Below are 23095 nucleotides of genomic sequence, written 5' to 3' on the forward strand. Positions count from 1 at the left end.
CCACGTATTTTTATCTACTTATATATGCATAATTCCTTAGGAAAATTTCCTAAAAGTGAAATACTGGATCAAAAGTTGTGAACATTTACAATGCTGCTACTGTGGTACAGACTATACAAATTGGTACTGACACATTTGCACTTTCTTGATTATTGCTAGGCAACACATATTTTCATTCATTATGCCTTGACCATCTGTATTTCTTCCTTTGGGACTTGCCTTTCCATGTAGTAAAAAAGAATTTTAACCCTAAAAATGTGTTTTATAGTTTTATCACTCATAGTGAATAAATTATAAGACCAAAGGTTGCTTATATAGAATTTGTTCCCTATTTTATAATATGAAGCTTAGCACCCTGAATGTTTAGTGACAAACCCTTCATACCTGTAAATCTGTGTACTCTGGAGTGTCCCCCACTAAAATGCATGTCTATCTGGAATCTCAGAATGTGATCTCATTTAAAAATAGAGGCTTTACAGATGTGATAAGCTGAGATCATACTGGATGAAAGTGGGACCTAAATTCAAAGACCAGTGTCCTTGTAAGAAGAGAGAACACAGAGAAGGTGGCCAGTGACCACAGAGGCAGAGAGTAGAGTGATGAAACTAAAAGCCAAGTTATTCCAAGGACTGCCAGCAACCAAGAGGACAGGACAGCTTCCCCTCAAGAGCCTCCAGGAAGAGCCTCACCTGACAACATCCTGATTTCGGAATTCTGGTCTCCTGAACTGTTAGTGGATGAATTTCTTAAGAAATCTAGTTTATGGCGTTTTTTTACAGCAGTTCCTAGGAAACTAACATAAAATACATACCCAAGGGTGATAGAAAATTTCAAAAGTCAAGGTTACAGAACTTTAAAAAGCTCTTCCTGTTGCCTAGAATAACATGATGAAAATTAATTTTAAAACAGAATATTCTGAAATATTTAGATGTTGAATAATACGGAGGAATGTCATGTTTATATATTATGTATGTTACTCGCAAGGAGATCCAATATGTCCATCCTAAAGGAGACCAGTCCTGGGTGTTCACTGGAAGGACTGATGCTGAGGCTAAAACTCCAATACTTTGGCCACCTCGTGCGAAGAGCTGACTCACTGGAAAAGACCCTGATGTTGGAAGGGATTGGGGGCAGGAGGAGAAGGGGATGACAGAGGATGAGATGGCTGGATGGCATCACCAACTCGATGGACATGAGTTTGGGTGAACTCCGGGAGTCGGTGATGGACAGGGAGGCCTGGCATGCTGCAATTCATGGGGTTGCAAAATCGGACACGACTGAGCAACTGAACTGAACTGAACTGATGCCCAATAACCTGAAACCACCCTAAAGCAAGACCAAAGGTATGAGGAGTCACTTCCACCCATCCTCTCTTAAACACCGTCAGTTAAGATTTCACTGGATAGCTTCCCTACCAGTGATGAATATACCAGAGCTCAGATTTGGTAAAGGCATGTCTAATAATGGAGCGTTAAAATCCTAAAGAACACCTTACCTACAAACTCAACTTTCTCACCTACTCAACTCAGAGAATTCACTCACAACTGCTTTTGTTTCAGCACCAGTGTTGCCTAAGCAGATTTCTCTCCAAAGACAGGCCCCAACCTTGGGTTTCCGAACTGCCAACCTACAGGCTGTGAAAGTTTCCCCTTCAGGAAAGCTGCCAACCACATGAAATGTCACACAGGTGGCAAACAGAAGGTAAAGGTAAGCCTTTCAGACTCAAATTTTTTTTACAATAATAAGACCAGCTGGAATGTAAATCTTAAGCTGAATGAGCATATTAACTTTCTTGAATCCACTGAGTTACATAAATTGAAAATTATGCATTTTATGTTTAATACGAAGTAATAAAAAACTGCCACTTCACAAGACAAGTTCTAGTAACTAAGCAGTGTAAATGCTCTAGGTGACTTGCCCAGTACGGCAGAACTTCCGTTCTAGCACACTACAGCTTTGAGCAAGGATCTGGACGTGGATCTCTGCCCCACCACCTACTAGCTGAGTACTCTGAGCAAGTTATGTAACTTTTCTAAGCCGGTTTCTTCACTTGTAAGATAAAGGAAAAAATATCAGTTCCATGGAATTACTGGGAACATTAAGTATAAAAGTAACTAGCACAGGGGTGGTGCTCAGTCGCTCTAGTTGTGTCTGACTCTTTGCGACCCTGTGGACTGCAGCCTGCTAGTCCTTGGGATTCTCCAGGCAAGAATACTGGAGTGGACTGCCATTTCCTACTCCACATAGTGCTGCTGCTATGGTCTGAATGTCCGTGTCCTTCCAAAACCCACATGTTGAAATTCTAACCCCAAAGGTGATAGTATCAGTAGGCGGGGCCTTTGGGAAGTGATCAGGTCGTGGGAGTGAAGCCAGGTGGGATCAGTGCTCCTATGAAAGAGATCCTACCATGCTCTCCAGCCCATTCCCCCCAAAAGGATACAACCAGAAGTTTTAAGGCCAGAAAGACAACCTCACCGGATCATGCTGGCACTCAGATCTGGGAAATCCAGCCTCCAGAACTATGAGAAATTAATTTCTATTTTTTATAAACTACCCAGTCTATGGTATTTTGTCACAGCAGCCTGGAGAGACTGACAAATGGCCTCTAAAAATGGCAGCTATTATTATTTCAATTTTACTAAGAACCTAAGAAGCTCAAATGGGCTTCCCTGGTGGCTCAGTGATAAAGAATCCACCTGCCAATGCAGGAGACGTGGGTTCAATCTCAGGGGATCAGAAATATCCCCTAGAGAAGGAAATGACAACCCTCTCCAGTATTCTTGCTGGGAAATCCCCTGAACAGAAGAGTCTGGTGGGCTACAGTCCATGGGGTTGCAAAAATAGTCAGACTGGACTTAGTGACTGTATAACAAAAAAAGAAGCTCAGATTAATTTATAAACAAAAGTGCTTGGTTAAACCCATGTGTAAACTGAAGACTAGCCATTAAATGACCCAAGGTTTTAGTGAGGAAGGATCAAAAATAAGACAATGGAACCCAAGAGTCCCACCTCTGATTCCTCTAAGCTACTGTCAGGTTAGCACTCCCTGATAGTAACAAATGACCCAGCATCAAGTTTGCTATAATCACAAATAAGATGAAAACAGTAGCCACGCCATGCATCATACCACCTTTGCTTGGGACTTTAGTTTTACTTCATAAAAATGAGCTGACTAATGTTAAGTCTTCCTTTATCTAGCATTTTTATCTCTTGTAAACCAGGAATCACAACATCATTCTTAGAAAGATCATTAATGGGTACTACCACAACCATTTCAGATGGAGAAACTAAGATAATATAATTCTGATGGTCACACTAAGGCAGGAAGAAAAAACTGAACTAGACTCTAAACACTATCCTTTCTAAAAGAACACAGTATTTCTGTCAAGGACTTACTATTCACAACCGATATTTTCTGGTCACTCTTTTTAATTTCAAAGATAAAAATCACATGTATAAATAACATCATTTGCAACACACCTTTCAATTTGCCATCAAAGTCAGGGCTTGTGGCCACCTGGAGTCCCGGATGTGGTAGCAGAAAACAGGAGACGCTGGAGAAACATGAATGGATGTGATTCCGGACATTCTGAATTTCTTCATGCTGGTGTTCTTTTACCTGCCAATAGAGGCCAACAATTTACAAACGACCACATGTTTCTCCTAACCAGCACTCACTCGTATAGGACAAAGGGAAGAAGACTTTCTGACTCTAAAAGATCACAGTGGCCCAGGTGCTGTCCAATAAGAAAACTCAGAACCCTGAGAAGCAATAAATGCATAAATTTGATTAACTATGGCTTGGCTCTTAGAGCTATCAAAGAACAGGTACTAAAGAGTTTTCTTAAAAGAGTATTGCACAAGACTTAGGAAGAATAAGGAAAGATTTGTGGGCATGAAGGACAAGGAAAGGCTTGTGGGCATGAACCAGTGAGCAGTAATTGACAAAGGACCCCTGTGTTTTAATTTTGGAAAACAGGCTAAGCCTGTTTGTATCCACACCAGAAACCAAAAGCACATATAGACTCACATGTGAATTGTGAAATGGAAATTGCAATCAAAGCTTGGGTTTTTGCCTGGGGTTTTTCTCTCCAATCCCTGTGAGTTATATACACGGGTTCTTTAACCTTACCATGAATAATATCAGTTTGTGCTAATTAATATTCCTAAGTATTTAACACACAATGTAATTTTCCATAATCTGCTTTAAATACAGTGGTGGAGAGTGGTTTAGTCGCTAGGTCGTGTCTGACTCCTGTGACCCCACGGATTGTAGCCAGCCAGACTCCTCTGTCCATGGGATTTCCCAGGCAAGAATACTGGAATAGGTTGACATTTCTTTGTCCAGAGGATCTTCCTGATCCAGGAATTGAACCCAGGTCTCCTGCACTGCAGGCAGATTCTTTACCAACTGAGCTAAGAGGAAATCCCTTTAAATACTTTGCTAAAGTATTAAAATATTTTAATATTTTAATACCTTAAATATTTAAAGTAAAGTATTTAAATATTTGCTAAAGGCAAATGAGAAAGTTATCACTACTTTTAGGTAATTCATCAGAAGACTGTATTTCTATTTACCTGTAGACGCTTTTCCAAAAATGACATTCCTCCCTGTAATCCATAGTTGTATTCATAAGGGAAACTCCAGTCTCGAACCAGGAACATCAGTGTCTATTTAGAAAAAGAGCAGAACGCATTATAAAACTGCATAAATGCATTTTCAAAATAACCACCGAAACACTTGGCAAAATGCCACCTTCTTCAAAAGGGGCAAGAGAATGTGCTAAATAAATTATCTACCCAATCCTACCCTGTAATGTCTTAGAAACTCTATAAAGACTAGAAGGACATGTATAAGCCATTTGTGAGGTCAGTATATCCTATCTGATATTTTTGTCCTCATGGGTTAAGAGGAAGAGATTGATGAAAATAGACTGATGAGAAAATGCTACATTCACGGGTCTGCTCAAAAGGCAAGTATGAAGAATATGGTGAAGGACAAGAAAAAAAAGAGCACTAGCTAATCATAAAATGAGATCTGTTAATGTCAGACAGGAAAAAAAAACTAAAATAAAAAACAATGCTTAGAGATCCTTTAATCTTACTGAGGTTACTGTGCATTCTCATCCTCATAAAGCAATTAGCTAAAGCTGGGGTCAGCAAAGGTTTTCTGTAAAGGGCCAGAGAGTAAATATTTCAGACTGTTGTAGCAAAAAGCATCCATGGACAATACAAATAAGTGTAGCTAAGTTCCAATAAAGCCTTCACTATGGCCAACTGACATTTAAATTTCAGATTATTTCCACATACCATGAAATATTATTCCTCTTTTGATTTTTTTTCAACCATTTACAAATGTAAAAAAAAAACCATTCCTAACTCCCAGGTCATATAAAAACAGGCAGCTGGCTGTATTTGGCCTATGGATTATAGTTTGCCCATCTATGAACTAAAACAAAGATGTGACTTATATTTACAGTTAACAGCCTACCTGGAAGGGTTTTTGGAAAATTTCATCCATCGCCAGACGACCATATTCTGTGAAGAGCTTTAAAAAAGAAGAGTTATGGTTTGTAAGGCAATATTACATAAAATATTTTAATGGCTATTCTTTAGCAAATAATTCTTTTAACAGACTGAATACTACTTATATGAGACCAAAATTCTACACTCCCACAGGAGTCACAAATCTTAAAATAATCTAGACTATTTCTCTCTCAGAAATTCCTCATTCCAATTCATTAGCAAACCCAAAATCCAACCATGTGCAACTTCCACATGGCTTAGAATATTGCGATAGCTTCTCACTGTGTCAGCCCCACAGACTCTGCTCAATACAGTGGCCACGGTGGCTCTGTTATACAGAAGGTTAGTCAGACCACATGATGCCTCTGCTCAAAACCCTTCAACCTCACTGTGCATAAAAGCCAGACCCTACAGTGTGATCTGGCCACATTGGCCCTCCTTGATGTTCCTCAAACTTGCTGCATGCACTGCCATCCTAGGGCCTTTGTTCTGATGCCTCCTTCTGCCTGCAATGTCCTTCCCCCCAAACACCTGAACAGCTACAACCCTCCTTCAGGCATTTACTCCAATGACTCCTTCCTAATGAAGGCTCCCATGGCCATCTACCTAAAAACATTACACCTCTCCACCCAGTATTTCCTGTCCCATGTCCTTTCAAATTTTTCTCCTCACTTGTCTATCTAACACACTATACCTTTACTTATCTTGATTAGTATCTGTCTTCACTACTAGAATTTAAAGTCCATGAGGGCAGGGACGCTCTGTGCACTATGGGACCTCCAGCACCGAGGACAGCATGTACCAGACCTGTAGGATGCACGCTGTTCGAATGACCCAATGAAGGAATTCTTTAAAGTTAGGGTTTACACATTTACCTCTATTTCTTCATGAAGCTGCACCAAAAAGTATAGCAAAATGAAGTGCAAAAGTTATAAACTCACAGGACAGAGAGGAAGAGAAAGGGTATGAAAAAGAAGAGTTGTCACAAACACTCTGGAAGGAGAACAAACAAGAACTGTCTTGGGTTTTGGCTTTCTCCACCCCTCTAAGAATAAGAGATCTATGAGGCAGGGGCCAAAAAGTAACAAGCAGAGTCTCTCAGCAGAATACCTGAAAGGCTCAGAAATTAAAGCACCAGTTACCCTGAAACAGGAGGTGAGGGAGGATGACTGATGACTGACGACATTTCCTGATGACTAAGGAAATGGGTAGAAGTCTTTATATATATTACATACACATATGACTTCCAGCTTCCCCAACTGTGAGATGACACATTTCTACGTTTTAAGCCACCCAGGTTGTGGCACTCTGTGAGGTGTGTGCAGTAGTCCTGACACATCACTCATGCCCAGTCATTTCTGCACCCTCCCACTGACTGGACTACAAAATCCATCAAGAATCAAGTCTACCTCACACACTAGTGCATCTGCAGCACTTGGTCCACTGCCTCACACTAATTGCTGTTGCTGCTGTTTAGTTGCTCAGTCAAGTCCGACTCTCTGCGACCCCATAGACTGTGGCCTGCCAGGCTCCTCTGTCTGTGGGATTTCCCAGGCAAGAATATTGGACTGGGTTGCCATTTCCTTCTCCAGGGGATCTTCCTGACCCAGGGATCGAACTCACGTCTCCTACACTGGCAGGTGGATTCTTTCCCACCGATCTACCAGGGAAGCCCTCACACAAATTAGGTATTCCAAAAAATGTTTGAAAGAAAGGAGCTTAGAAAGGGGTCAGTTTCAGGTGAAAAGGTATCAAAGTCAAGTTTTGATGGATACGTATCACGGAGCAACAGCTCTCAACCACTGAATGATGGCACTGGTGTAGAACCACCAATTATGAAGTACAAGTAACTGGTAATAGTAACATCAAGAGCCAAAATTTTGGAATTATTTTTTTTAAGGAATATAAATTAAAACTAATTCAAGGTAATCTCTATAATAAATGACACCCCCAAGACTCTCACATTCTGATATATTTCCTGGATGTCAGTGGGAAGAGTAGAATTTGAGAAGCATGCCAGACTGCATCCAACTCTGGGATATCCAATGAAGAGGATTTTACAGGAAACATGTGTAAGAACTGCTGCTATGGAGTGAGGACAATGACTAATAACAGTAACAGGTTTAATAGGTAACAGATAGCACATATTAAGCACATACTGTTTTCCAGGCAATGACCCTATGCCTTTTATGAATACTAGTTTATTTAGCCTCACTTGAATTACTGCAGTAGGTTCATAAGCAGTCTCACTGAATGCATCATTGCACCTCTAAAAATATACTCTAAACACAACAGTCACCATGATCCTTTTATCACATGTCAAGCAATATCCTCTGATCAAAACCTGGCTCCCATCTCATGCAGAGGAAAAGCCCAAGTCCTTACAAAGCAGGGCATCACTGGAAGCTGAGTGCCCGCCCCTCTGACGTCATCACTCACCCTTCTCCTACTCATCCTCCAGCCTCACCCACTGGCCTCCATGCTGTTCCTGGACCCACCAAGGACACTCCACATCAAGGTCTGTTTTCCCGCTGTTTCCTTCCCTGCATCACTTTCCCCCCAAAATATCTGCAGGATTTACCCTCTCACTTTTTTCGGTCCCCTGCTTAACTCAATAAGAGCATCCCTGACCACTCCAATCATAGATGCACAGAGTGAAGGACTACCATGAGCCCACACCTTCCTCCACATTTCAATCTTTTGCTGAAACTACTCAGTTGTAAAATGCACCTTGGCCTTAAAACTTTTAAATTACATTATTAACATTTTTATGAGGAATACATACCTGCAGCTGTTGAAGATCATCTTCTTGAATGTTCTGGGACAAATTATAAATCTAGAAAACAAAAATTCAGATTGATACTACTCTACTCTACTTCATAAATCTGGGAGGTGGATTTCTACGTTTTAAGCCACCCAGGTGGCTTAAATACCAAGTAAGTCTAAAGCAGTGACCAAAAGCTTGTACAGTTAAAGGTCTGCATATAAAAATACGAGGTCTGTTTAAACAGTAATATTATCTGTCTTTTTGGAGAACTATGCATATAAGGTTGAAATAGCATAATTCTTCCTTTATAGTTTAAAATACAGTTTTCTTACTTTTTTATACCAAAAAAGTAAGAAATTTTCCCATATAATGCAATTGATTTAACTTCAATTTCCATTTTTCAGACTTTTCCTGGAATATACTATATTATGACCAAAGTGGGAAAATATTAGTAATTTAGGCTGATTCTTGAGCTTGTAAGAGCTTCACTGATACCCGTAGTATAAAAAAAAACATTACTTATACTTATCACCATAGGAATTCTGATAACAGAACAATAGCTGAAACTTGATGTGTCCTCTTTATCCTATTTCTTCTACAAAATGTTTTCCTAGTCAAGTGGTTTTACCTGCACAGAGCTAGTCATGGTGCTCAGAGCGAAGATGGTTGCACAGTCTTTCACTGTGGACTGGCTGTCAAATGCCCCCTGGGTGTCCATCAGAACAACTGCAACCTATAAAACACACACACACACACACACACAGAATAGGTTCAAGTGAGAAGGGGGAAGCACATGCTTGCAGGTTCTATCAGAAAAGCACAATTACAGCTAACCCTTGAACAACATGGGTGTGAACCACATGGGTCCACTTACATGCAGATTTTTTTTCAATAAAGGTAAGTATTTAGATGCCTTGGTTTTTTCTGATCAAAGAACTTTGCCGGAAAAGATTATCTGCTCTGACAGACAGTACAGAACAGAGGTGTTTACAGAGCAATATGAAAAGAGAGGAAAATCACCCTAATAATTAAGACAGCCAAATGTTGAAGCCAATTAGCTCACTTTTCAAGCCAGTCCTGTGGATGTTTTTGTTGTTGAAAAACAAATTTAAAATATTGACTTAGTTTAAACTCAGGCATTATTCAATAAAAATAAAACATATGGCCTTGTTGGCATTCACCTGCAAAGCTGAATACTTCTCTTTAAGTTATAGGATTTTCTGGTCATTTGACAAAAGAAAAACCAACATTTATTTCAATCTTTACGAAAGAGACCACACCACAGATGCCAAATGAAAGCAAGAGAATCAAAGCCATCGTTCTCTCTGTGTAACTAGGTCTCATGAAGCCTCATTCTTTCCAAAAAGAACTTAATGACCCAGTCCCACCTTAAAAGTGAGATTTATGTAAAAATGTTAAAAAAAAAAAAAAAGATGCAGTACCTACCATCCTTGCATAACTTCCAATAATTGAAAAGGTATCTGCACTCCCACATTCACTGCAGCATTATTCACAATAACCAAGGTACAGAAACAGGCTAAATGTTGTTTGACTGACGAATGGATAAACAAAAAGGAGTACATATCCATACACTGGATTATTTTACCATGGAAATGAGTCAAGTCTCAATACATGTTACATCATGGTAGGGCCTTGAGGGCACTGGGCTGGCTGGAAGAGGTCATACAAAATACCCATATTTTATATGATTCCATTTGTATGAAACAGCAAACATGGAAGAGGAAAGGAGATCGGGTGTGGCCAGGGGCTGGAAGAAGAGGGAAATGGGACGTGACTGAGTTTCTTTTGGGGGGTGATAAAAATGTTCTAGCATTACATGGTAATACTTGCACAGTCTTATAAGTGTACTAAAAATACCTGAATTACACACTTTGAAAGGATGAATTTTATTGTAGGCAAATTATCTCTCAATGAAAAAGAAAATCATAACATCTGCTAATAAGAAAAATGAGGCTAACTAGAGGGAAAAAGAAGAAATACTAAAGAGAAGCTCTTTGAGGAGTGGGAGTCCTATGTACACTTAAAGTACTGGATATTTGGAGGGAAATGGTATTCATATATCATGTAGTGGAACAGTAAAATGCCCTAACGACCTTCAAGAACAGTTTGGCAACAGTGAGAAATAGAGGAAATGGGTATTCTCAGACCCAGTAATTTTACTTTTAAGAGACTTTCCAATGTTTTTCACTAGAACCCACAGTAAGAAATATATTTTATATTACAATCAAATATGCACATGCATTAAGCTGAAATTTAATTTTTATCTGCACTATATATACTCTAATACTTCCTAGTTCTTATTTTTAAAAAACTGGTCATAACAGTCAAAGTTCAATGCATTAGACAGGGCACTCAAAGCTGGTGCACTGGGACAACCCAGAGGGATGGGATGGGGAGGAGAGAGGTGGGAGGGGGGCCCGGGATGGGGGACACATGTACACCCGTGTACATGAACACCCGTGTTCAAAAATTCTCCAAGCCAGGTTTCAACAGTATGTGAACTGTGACTTCCAGATGTTCAAGCTGGTTTTAGAAAAGGCAGAGGAACCAGGGATGAAATTGCCAACATCCGCTGGATCGTGGAAAAAGTAAGAGAGTTCCAGAAAAACATCTATTTCTGCTTTATTGACTATGCCGAAGCCTTTGACTGTGTGGATCACAACAAACTGTGGGAAATTCTTAGCGATGTGAATACCAGACCATCTGACCTGCCTCTTGAGAAATCTGTATGCAGGTCAGGAAGCAACAGTTAGAACTGGACATGGAACAACAGACTGGTTCCAAATAGGAAAAGGAATACGTCAAGGCTGCATATTGTCACCCTGCTTATTTAACTTACGTGCAGAGTACATCATGAGAAACGCTGGACTGGAAGAAACACAAGCTGGAATCAAGATTGCTGGGAGAAATACCAATAACCTCAGATACGCAGATGACACCACCCTTATGGCAGAAAGCGAAGAAGAACTAAAGAATCTCTTGATAAAAGTGAAAGAGGAGAGTGAAAAAGTTGGCTTAAAGCTCAACATTCAGAAAACGAAGATCATGGCATCTGGTCTCATCACTTCATGGCAAATAGATGGGGAAACAGTGGAAACAGTGTCAGACTTTATTTTGGGGGGCTCCAAAATCACTGCAGATGGTGACTGCAACCATGAAATTAAAAGACACTCTTTGGAAGAAAAGTTATGACCAACCTAGACAGCATGTTAAAAAGCAGAGACATTACTTTGCCAACAAAGGTCTGTCTCATCAAGGCTATGGTTTTTCCAGTAGTCATGTATAGATGTGAGAGTTGGACTATAAAGAAAGCTGAGTGCCAAAGAATTGATGCTTTTAACTGTGGTGTTGGAGAAGACTCTTGAGAGTCCCTTGGACTGCAAGAAGATCTAACCAGTCCATCCTAAAGGAGATCAGCCCTGAATATTCATTGGAAGGACTGATGTTAAAGCTGAAACTCTAAAACTTTGGCCACCTGATGCAAAGAACTGACTCACCTGAAAAGATCCTGATGCTGGGAAAGACTGAAGGCGGGAGAAGGGGACGACAGAGGGTAAGATGGCTGGATGGCATCACCGACTCAATGGACATGAGTTTGAGTAAATTCCGGGAGTTGGTGATGGACAGGGAGGCCTGGCGTGCTGCTGTCCATGGGGTTGTAAAGAGTTGGACACGACTGACCGACTGAACTGAACTGAACTGTACACCCATGGCTGATTTATATCAATGTATGGCAAAACCACAATATTGTAAAGCAATTAGCCTCCAATTAAAATTAATTAATTTAAAAAAATAAAATGAATAATTAATCTGAAAAAACGAAACTGGTCATAAGCAATAAATTGATTTCTCTACACTTTATTGGGTCATGGACACAGTTCAAAAAACTGTGGCCTGGAGACATGCTTGCACACTACTCGCAAAAACATTTTTCGGGTTGTTCACTATAGCAGGGATTACAAAATGAAAAAAAAACAATCTAAATGCCCACCAATAGGGAAATAGGTAAATAAAATACGACATATTCATCTGATGACTACTGTCCCTGGTGGCTCAGACAATAAAGAATCTGCCTGAGGAGAAGGCAATAACAACCCACTCCAGTGTTCTTGCCTGGAGAATCCGAGGGACGGGGGAGCCTGGTGGGCTGCCATCTATGGGGTCACACAGAGTCGGAAATGACTGAAGTGACTTAGCAGCAGCAGCAGCAGGAGTGGGATTGGTGGACAACTCTCTTTTTAGTTTTTTGAGAACTGTTTATAATGTTCTGTATAGGGGCTGTACCAGTTTATATTCCCACAACAGTGTGGGTGTCTTCCCTTTTCTCTCCACCCTCTCCAGCATTCGTTATTTCCAGAATTTTTAATGATGGCCATTCTGACCAGTGTGAGGTGGTACCAAGTGTAGTTCTGATTTACATTTCTCAGAGCCATCTATTTTTAGCCAGTTTCGTTTGTACTCTCTTGGTGGTTATTTTCCTATTTAAAATATACTTGTATTGCTGTTTCTTGATTTATCAAATTTAGAAATTATTTCTTCATGCTCTAAATTCAAGAAAGCATTGTTGACACCTGTCTTTTCCTCCCTTTATAATTTTTTGAATAATTATAAAACCCTTTTACTTCCTCTGTTGCTTAACTCTGTTACTTTAATATAAACAACTATTTCCTACTCATCAGGTTCTCTTTTTGTGTGTGTATCAATATTCCTTTTCATACCTTTTTTCTTCCAGTTTTCTTGAGGTATAATTGACAGATAGCACTACATAAGTTTAAGGTTTATACCATAATGATTTGACTTACATCATGAAATGTTTATTACAATAAGTTTAGGGAATATCAATCAACTTCACATAGATACTAAATTAAAGAAATTTTTTTCCTTGTGGTGAGAACTCTTAGGATTTACTGTCTTAACAGCTTTCATATATAACATACAGTATGTTAATTATATTATGTTGTACATTAATTACATCCCTTGTGCTTATTTATCTTATAAACAGACGTTTGTACCTTTTGACTGAATACATCTAATTCTCCCCATCTTTCATCGCTAGCCTCTGGTAGCCACAAAACTCTCTTTTTCTATGAGTTTGTTTACTGGTTAGTTTGTTTTTAAAGTATAACTGACCTATGCCATTGTCTTAGTTTGTGGTACATAGTGATTCGATTTTTTCTGTATGTTGAAAAAAATCGCCATGCTAAGTCTAGTTTTCATCTGTCACCATACAAAGATTATATTGACTATCTTCTCTATAATGTATATGTCATGCCCATTACTCATTTATTTTGTATCTGGAAGTTTGTACCTCTTAATCTCCCTCACCTATTTTTTTCCTCCTCCAACTTCAATCCCCTCTAGCAACCATCTGCTTGCTCTCCAGATCTAGAACTCATTTTCATTTTGTTACATTTGTTCACTTGTTTCAATTTTTAGATTCCACATATAAGCAAAATTGTGCAGAATTTGAAAAAAAAAAAAAAAGAATCTGTCTGAATTCAGGAGACTCGGGGTTCAATCTCTGGGTTGGAAAGATCCCCTGGAGAAGGAAATGGCAACCTACTCTGGTACTGTGGTCTGGAGAATCACATGGACAGAGGAGCCTGGTGGGCTACAGTCCAGGGGGTCACAATGAGTCAGACATGACTGAGCAACTAACACTTTATGAAACAGAGGCAAAACACTGGGCATCAGGTAACAAAGGATAATGATCCTTGAGAGAAAGGAAACAGATGAGGTCAGCCCTGCAGGTGACACAGCTAACTGGCTAAGGAGGGGGAACCCAGGCAGAGCCAACAGAGTCCCAGAGTTGAGAAAATACAGCTGAGAGTCAGGGAGACCAAGGCAACGGGACTCTTAGGCAGAGCGCCTGAGAGGAGAGGGCTACAGAGGCAAAGAACACCATGGATCGCAGAGTCCCCATCAAGTGTTCAGCTGAGTCTCAACAAGCTCATGTGAATAAGGAAATTACCTGATGCTGGAGAAAGAGCCATTCAAAAGGCTTAGAGGGAAGATTACCCACTGCTCACAGGGGGGCAAGAATAGCACCTCTTCCCTCCAGTCAGACTACAAAAGCCCTGTAATTCTAAAGTCTTGCCTCAGTAGTAAAGAACAAATAGCTCTAGATTAAATACAGCTGTCTCATTTAACAAACCCTAAAATTCAAAAGCAAGACCAAAAAGAATCCATCAGCTTCCAAATTTCTTAAATGCATCCTACATAACAAGCTAAGTATTTTATGGGAATTCAAAACTATCCAGCATTCAACTAGTTAAAATTCACACTAGTTAAAATTCTGGCATCCAACCAAAAGTTTGCAGGCATGCAAAGATATGACTCAAATGAGCACGCAAAGATACCACCCAAATGAGAAAAAATCACTGTCACAGACATAAAACTAACAGAAAATGACTCTAAAACAGTATTCTGTATACCTGTACTTCACACATTCAAAAAGTTAAGTGCCATAAAAAACATTTTTAAAAAAAGACCTAAAATAAACTGAAGATGAAAATCTCAATGTCTGAAATGAAAAATACACTAGATGAGGGACATCTCTGATGGTCCAGTGGGTAAGACTCCATACTCCCAATGCAGGGGGCCTGGGTTCAATCCGTGGTCAGAGAACTAGACACCACATGTATGCCGCAACTAAGAAGCCCCCTTGCCATGACAAAGATCCTGTGAGCCACAATTAAGACTCAGTACAGGTTCCATATAGGAAAAGGAGTACGTCAAGGCTGTATGTTGTCACCCTGCTTTATTTAACTTATATGCAGAGTACATCATGAGAAACGCTGGGCTGGAAGAAACACAAGCTGGAATCAAGACTGCCGGGAGAAATATCAATAACCTCAGATATGCAGATGATACCACCCTTATGGCAGAAAGTGAAGAGGAACTAAAAAGCCTCTGGATGAAGGTCAAAGAGGAGAGTGAAAAAGTTGGCTTAAAACTCAACATTCAGAAAACTAAGATCATGGCATCTGGTCCCATCACTTCATGGGAAACAGATGGGGAAACAGTGGAAACAGTGTCAGACTTTATTTTTGGGGGCTCCAAAATCACTGCAGATGGTGACTGCAGCCATGAAATTAAAAGATGCTTATTCCTTGGAAGAAAAGTTATGACCAACCTAGATAGCATATTGAAAAGCAGAGACATTACTTTGCCAACAAAGGTCAGTCTAGTCAAGGCTATGGTTTTTCCAGTGGTCATGTATGGATGTGAGAGCTGGACTGTGAAGAAGGCTGAGCGCCAAAGAATTGATGCTTTTGAACTGGGTGTTGGAGAAGACTCTTGAGAAACCCTTGGACTGCAAGGAGATCCAACCAGTCCATTCTGAAGGAGATCAGCCCTGGGATTTCTTTGGAAGAAATGATGCTAAAGGTGAAACTCCAGTACTTTGGCCACCTCATGCGAAGAGCTGACTCACTGGAAAAGACTCTGATGCTGGAGGGGATTGGGGGCAGGAGGAGAAGGGGACGACAGAGGATAAGACGGCTGGATGGCATTACTGACTCGATGGACGTGAGTCTGAGTGAACTCTGGGAGTTGGTGATGGACAGGGAGGCCTGGCATGTTGCGATTCATGGGGTCGCAAAGAGTCGGACACGACTGAGCAACTGAACTGAACTGAACTGACAGTGAAATAATAAAGAAAAAATGTTTAAAGAAAAAAATACACTAGATGGGATTAACAACAGATTTAAAAGACTCGTGAACTAGAAGACTTAGCAACAGAAACTATCTGAAAGGAAACAGAGAAATAAAATTTTTTAAGTGAATGGAGCACCAGTGAGCTATGGGACAGCTTCAAGCAGCCTGGCATGCATGTAATAGGGACAAAACAATATTTGGAGAAGCAATGGCCCCCCAAATGTTTGAATTTTATAAAAATTATAAGCCTGCAGATTCAAAAAGCTCAAAAAAATTCAAACACAAGAAACACAAATACACAAAGACATGTCATAATCAAATTCCTAAAAAAAAAAAAAAAATGATAAAGAAAAAAAATTTTAAAGCAACCAGACCAAAAAAGACACATTAAACACAGAGACAAACAAAAATAAGTATAACAATAGATTTCTCAGCAGAAACAATGTCAGCAAAAAGGCAGGGGACTGACATCTCTGAAGCACTGAAAGATAAAACTCCCATCGTAGAATTCTATACCCAGCATAACTATTTTCAAAACAAAGGTGAAATACTTTTCAGACACAGAACAAAAGCTCAAAGAATTCCGCAACAGAAGAGTAGCACTACAAGAACTATTTAAGGAAGTCCTTCAAGCGGGAGGAAAAAATGAACACAAAAAATAGATAGAAATCTGGACACAGAAATCTGGACTTCAAAGTGAAGTACAGTTAATGGTAACTGCATGTGTAAGTACATGGCTTTTTTCTTATTATTTAAATATCTTTAAAAGATAACTGAATATTTAAACATAAATAAAAATAAAAACAATGTTGTTATAGTAAAATATATGACAAAAGCACAAAACTTGGGAGGGGAGAAATGGAATATCAATTGTATCTTAATAAAGCTGTTTAAAAAATTAAAGAATGGATAAAATAATATCTAAAGATCCTTCCAAGCTAAAGTTTCTAACCTTATATTTCAAAAAATCCTCATTCTCCTCCAGTCTCTTCCTACCCACCTCCTCGCCCCCACAGCTTACGGGATCTTAGTACTCTGACCAGGAATCAAACATGTACACTTGGCAGTGATCAGAGCCCCAGTCACTGGACTGCCAGGGAATTCTCTACATTCTCTTCCTTGAAAAAAAAAAGTGCAAAAATCTCCCTATTTTGCTACACATTTTTTTGTATGCATATCTAAGCATTTAAAAAAAAATTAGAGGGTTTTCTAATATACCTTTCTTCTGAAACTTTACTAAAACAGAAACAAAATATTTAAAGAAATAATAAGGAAATTCATAAAACAGAAGCTGTGGAAACAGTGATCAAGAGTCATGCATCAATTCTGCATCTCTCAAAATATTTAATAACTTAACATCAAGGAAAAGGCTGAAACTGAACAACGTGAAGGGGAGATAGGAAATCTCAAGCCTTGGAAAGACAAAAAATGAGAGGCACAAACAACCATGGAAAGATGCTTTAGGGTGAGACTAAAAACAGAAGGAAGGGTTAAAGTCTATTTAAGAAACAGTCGTAACCCCAGATTCTCTCTTTCCACTGGAGCAGACATATACCCTGCCCCAGCTGACCCTTACAAAGAAATCTGGGAGCTGCTCTACAACTGAAGATTATGAGGCTCGTGAGAGGAGCCGCTGACAGCCGGAGGGGTGGGTGGAGTGAACGCTGACAGAAGTAGGAACGTAAAGGAACTTCTGAACAGTTGAGAGCATTCGCCTCTGGGAGTGAAAATGAGCAGACGGAGGGCTAGGTCATCTCAGAAGCCTTCTGCTACCACTGACCTTTTAAACTGCATTCGTGCATTATTTTTAAATCTTGAACTCATATCATTTTGATAAAAATCATTTTAACTGGATTATCTGAAAATTACATTTTCAGATTAACTGAAAACTACATTAAAGTTTTCATTTCACTGTATTTGGTAGCTTGTAAGTCTTTTTCTTCCTTACCTTCTTTCCACCTGGCTTCTCCACAGTGAAAACCTCACTCCAGATCTGAATTCCGGTGGTTTCTGGGTCAGAGCCCCCTCGCCATGAAAACCCTGTCAACGGTTCTTCTGGGTCACCTAACCAGTTTGAATGGCCACCTTCCTTCTATAGGAGAAATAAGAAATTTCCATTAAAACTTATTCAAGTAACTTTGCACATCAAGGATTAACTCATGAGGTGAGTTTGCTCTTTTGGACACAAAAGTCTCCACTTTCTAATTTGAAATAAAATAACTCTACCTCACCTGGAAATATAAGTAGCGTAGCATGAAGTCCAGAAAGAAGGACTTGCCCTTTCGGAAGGCACCAGCCACCGACACCACCACCACATCGAGCTCTCGGATGTGGTCCTGTAAGAGGATGCTGGCCAAGGCTTTCTCTTCTAGCTCAAAGGAATGTTGGTCTTTCTGAACCAAAACAACCTGCACTGGACCAGGCTTTCCACTCTCCATAGCATCACCTATGTTGTTATAGAGATTTAAAAAAAAAGTTTCAAATATATGTATCTTTAGCATGGAAGAGTAAAAACTTTTTAAACAGAGCACAAAAGCACCCAACCATAAAAGAAAAGAAAAAAGACAAATTAATTAGACTTCATTAAGAATTTTGTTCATTAAAAGACATCATTAAGGGAGTAAAAATGCAAGTTACAGGCTAAAAGAAAATATTGTAACACCTAACTCCAAAGGACTCATATCCAGAATCATTATAGAAATCCCAAAGAAAAAGACAACTATTCCATCTTTAACAAGAGTAATAAGCAAAAGATTATGAACAGGCATTTCATTTAAAAAGGATATCCAAATGGTCAATAATCGTATGAAAAGTTTCTATACCATTACTTAACAAAGAAATGTAAATCCAAACCGCACGGAGATACCACTGCTTGCCCGTCAGAATGGTGCAAGTGTAATTCTCAGACACTCTGATGGGGATGGAACCACTCTGAAAAACTGCTGGGCAGGATCTACTAAAACTAAACGTAACTATGACCCAGCCAACTCCACTCCTAGGTATATACCTACGAGAAATAAATGTGTAGATCCATCAAAAAACATATACGCAAGAATGTTCACATGAGCTTCATTCAAAATGGTCCCAAACTGAAAATAAACCAAAAGTCCACCAAGAGTAGAAAGGGTACCTGCCATGGCCAAGCCTTTCACATACATCATTTTACTTAATCCTTAGAACTCTACGAAGTAAATAATACGGCTCCATTTGAAAAATAAAGAAACTAAGGCCTACAAAAGTTAAGTAACAGGTCCCAAGTCCTGGAGAAAACTTGAAAAGATCTGTAGGTCACTATGCTTTGCAGATCACTCTTAAAAACCTAGTCAAGGTTTTAGAGGCAAGCAATTCTTTAGCTCAAAATTAACACTAACTTGTAGTTTCTCTTCTAGAGTTAAAAGCACAAAGATATTCTTTGAAATTCAGAGCCACTTAGCTATGTGGATTTACGGAAAGTTTACAAAAAAAAACAAAAACAAAGCAGCAGTGGAATCTATGAAACGAAGCAAAGCACCACTTCCTGTACTAAAGGAGAGGTTCTCAAGCAGTTAAAAGGACACCTGTTGCTGTTGTTTAGTTGCTAAGTCACATCCCATTCTCTGTGACCCCATGGATTAGATGGAATTCTCCTGGAGTGGATTGCCATTTCCTTGTCTAGGCGACCTTCCCAACCCAGGGATCAAACCCATGTTTCCTGCATTAGCAAGCAGATTCTAATAATTGGGTATTTAATGAATATTAGGAAATTATGAATGAGTAAGGCAATGCCAAAGAATGCTCAAACTACCGCACAATTGCACTCATCTCACACGCAAGTAAAGTAATGCTCAAAATTCTCCAAGCCAGGCTTCAGCAATATGTGAACCGTGAACTTCCAGATGTTCAAGCTGGTTTTAGAAAAGGCAGAGGAACCAGAGATCAAATTGCCAACATCTGCTGGATCATCGAAAAACCAAGAGAGTTCCAGAAACACATCTATTTCTGCTTTATTAACTATGCCAAAGCCTTTGACTGTGTGGATCACAATAAACTATGGAAAATTCTGAGAGAGATGGGAATACCAACCACCTGACCTGCTTCTTGAGAAACCTGTATGCAGGTCAGGAAGCAACAGTTAGAACTGGACATGGAACAACAGACTGGTTCCAAATAGGAAAAAGAGTACGTCAAGGCTGTATATTGTCACCCTGCTTATCTAACTTATATGCAGAGTACATCATGAGAAACGCTGGACTGGAGGAAACACAAGCTGGAATCAAGATTGCTGGGAGAAATATCAATAACCTCAGATATGCAGATGACACCACCCTTATGGCAGAAAGTGAAGAGGAACTAAAAAGCCTCTGGATGAAAGTAAAGAGGAGAGTGAAAAAGTTGGCTTAAAGCTCAACATTCAGAAAACGAAGATCATGGCATCTGGTCCCATCACTTCACGGGAAATAGATGGGGAAACAGTGGAAACAGTGTCAGACTTTATTTTGGGGGGCTCCAAAATCACTGCAGATGGTGACGGCAGCCATGAAATTAAAAGACGCTTATTCCTTGGAAGGAAAGTTATGACCAACCTAGATAGCATATTCCAAAGCAGAGACATTACTTTGCCAACAAAGGTCCGTCTGGTCAAGGCTATGGTTTTTCCAGTGGTCATGTGTGGATGTGAGAGTTGGACTGTGAAGAAAGCTGAGTGCCGAAGAACTAATGCTTTTGAACTGTGGTGTTGGAGAAGACTCTTGAGAGTCCCTTGGACTGCAAGGAGATCCAACCAGTCCATTCTAAAGGAGATCAGTCCTGGGTGTTCATTGGAAGGACCAATGCTAAAGCAAATTCCAATACTTTGGCCACCTCATGCGAAGAATTGACTCATTGGGAAAGACCCTGATGTTGGGAGGGGTTGGGGGCAGGAGGAGAAGGGGACGACAGAGGATGAGATGGCTGGATGGCATCACTGACTCGATGGACATGAGTTTGAGTGAACTCCGGGAGTTGGTGATGGACAGGGAGGCCTGGAGTGCTGTGATTCATGGGGTCACAGAGTCGGACACGACTAAGCGACTGAACTGAACTGAATTAGGAAACAAAACCATGTTTTAGTGGATTATTGCTTAGAAGGAGGCTAAGTTAAAAAAAAAAAACTAATGAATTTAAAGCAAATTGAAGAACAAATATTAAGTTGAGCATAGTAGAGGTAGGTAGATATGGCCAAAATCATACACATGGTCCCAGAAACCCTTTCGTCTGGGAAGCACTGAAGGCTGAATGATGATAGCAGGCAAAGCAGACACAACAGTCTGACTGCCAGACTCTACCCTTTAAGTATGCACTGCTGCTCATTTTTTAAACTTACAGTATCAGATAGCAACAAAAGGCTTGCCATTTTTTACTTTTTTTGCAAACTACTGGAAAACAACCTATAACTATAGATTAAATGTCATGCTGGCACTATAACACACAGATACTAACACTTTTCTTTCCCATTATTTCCCATCACAAAAAGGAAACATTTTTGTGAATAATCTTTTGGAGTTCTTACTGACATAACAGCAGGTGAATCCGGGGCGTGAAGACCTTCCATCTTTCATATAAAAGAACAAATGAGAACAATTTATTCACACCTTATGGATAAGGCACGGGGTTAAGTGCTGTGCAATACTCAAAGCAGTACCAAAGTCCCTGAGATGGCTGGTTGCTCCCCCAACATCCATTTTTCTCCTGCTGCTATGGTAATATTTTTAGCTAGGCATATAAATACTCAGAAGAAACACATTTCCAAACCAACCCTGTATGCAGGGTATCACTAGTGCCTAAGTTCTGACTGGAAATGACACAGCAACTTTCAGATCATGCATCTTCCCCCTTCTTGCTGGTTAGATGCAAACGTAGGAGCAAGTCACCCTGGACCAGGCGTGTGAGGGTAACACCTCAGGAATATTAGAGCAACGAGACAGGTAGGGCTGAGGACTTAAGTGTCGCAAAACTGCCACTGCTGGCTCAGTTTCACAGGAAAGGAAAATGTCTACCTTGTTTAAATCACTTACTTGGAGGGTCTGTGCTGCTGCTGCTAAGTCGCTTCAGTCGTGTCCGACTCTGTGCGACCCCAGAGACGGCAGCCCAGCCAGCTCTGCCGTCCCTGGGATTCTCCAGACAAGAACACTGGAGTGGGTTGCCATTTCCTTCTCCGGAGGGTCTATGAGAGACAGCCAAACCGAGTAACCAATACAGTAGTCCTCCGGACTCCACAATTAACTTCCTGGCACTGGTTCTTTCCACTTCATCTATTAGTTCACTGAGCAATTTCCAACAGAAAGCAGGCACACAACAAACAACTGTTAATAAGAATGAATATGTATGTAATATAGTCGAAAGCCACCACCCTAAGGATGCAGGTGGTACTGTCAGGGCAACAGGCATGGAAGATAACTTGGACTACAAACAAGATAGAAAAATTCCGTGACACAAATATACACAGTTGTACGCAATGACTTGCACTTCAAGAAAAGATAAAGACCACTAAGGACAGTTTAAAAAAAAAAAAGATAAAACCTTTCCTCATCTCTTCCTCTTTCTGCCTATAGTAAAGTGAAAAGGAAGAGAACCGGGCTATATTTAGTTGAGGGAGCTGGGGAGATCCTGCATTTCTAACAGTATAGTAGGCACAAAGGACTTTAAAAGATCTCGGTTTGGGTCCACATAAAGGAAAAATCATTTTGAACTACACACATCAATAATTCAAACAGAGGTGCTCACTTTTCACCATACTATCTTTATCTCTCACTTCCTAAGACAATAAAACTATATTATTGATCATACAAGCAAAAATCTTATTTGTAGGTATCATGTAAATGTCCTTTGCGCATTTATCTTTGCATCTCAGATCCCCCCAACCCCTTAAAGCCCTTAATCAAAACCTCAGGGCCCTCTCCTTTAGCCAGGCCAGCTTCCAATATTTCCTGCCTATCAGGTTGATCATTCAAGTCAACATCTCCAGAGCGTTGCTTTCAATTGTCACCTCATTCCCTAGGGCTGAACACCTTCATTATAGTACATAAACATACCATGAGAGCAACTACGTATCAAAACTATCAAAAACATTTTATGGATTGATGGCTCAAAGCTAAAATCTTAATT

At 39.9% G+C, this 23095-nt stretch overlaps 1 protein-coding gene across 2 annotated transcripts in view; it reads right to left on the reverse strand.

The window, feature by feature from the left end:
• The window catches only part of ATL3 (atlastin GTPase 3), a 46518-nt gene that overhangs the window by 14862 nt on the left and 8561 nt on the right, over nt 1-23095 (reverse strand). For both annotated transcript variants that reach the window (XM_061406740.1, XM_061406739.1), the window contains exons 2-8: nt 18205-18419; nt 17922-18065; nt 8922-9026; nt 8312-8362; nt 5492-5548; nt 4579-4671; nt 3481-3619 (exon numbers count right to left, since the gene is read on the reverse strand). In XM_061406740.1, coding sequence (XP_061262724.1) covers nt 3481-3619; nt 4579-4671; nt 5492-5548; nt 8312-8362; nt 8922-9026; nt 17922-18065; nt 18205-18411 — 796 coding nt within the window. In that variant the 5' untranslated portion in view covers nt 18412-18419. The remainder of the gene's footprint in view (nt 1-3480; nt 3620-4578; nt 4672-5491; nt 5549-8311; nt 8363-8921; nt 9027-17921; nt 18066-18204; nt 18420-23095) is intronic.

The sequence above is a fragment of the Bos javanicus genome, chromosome 29 (genome assembly GCF_032452875.1).
Source record: "Bos javanicus breed banteng chromosome 29, ARS-OSU_banteng_1.0, whole genome shotgun sequence".
NCBI classification, from domain to species: domain Eukaryota; kingdom Metazoa; phylum Chordata; class Mammalia; order Artiodactyla; family Bovidae; genus Bos; species Bos javanicus.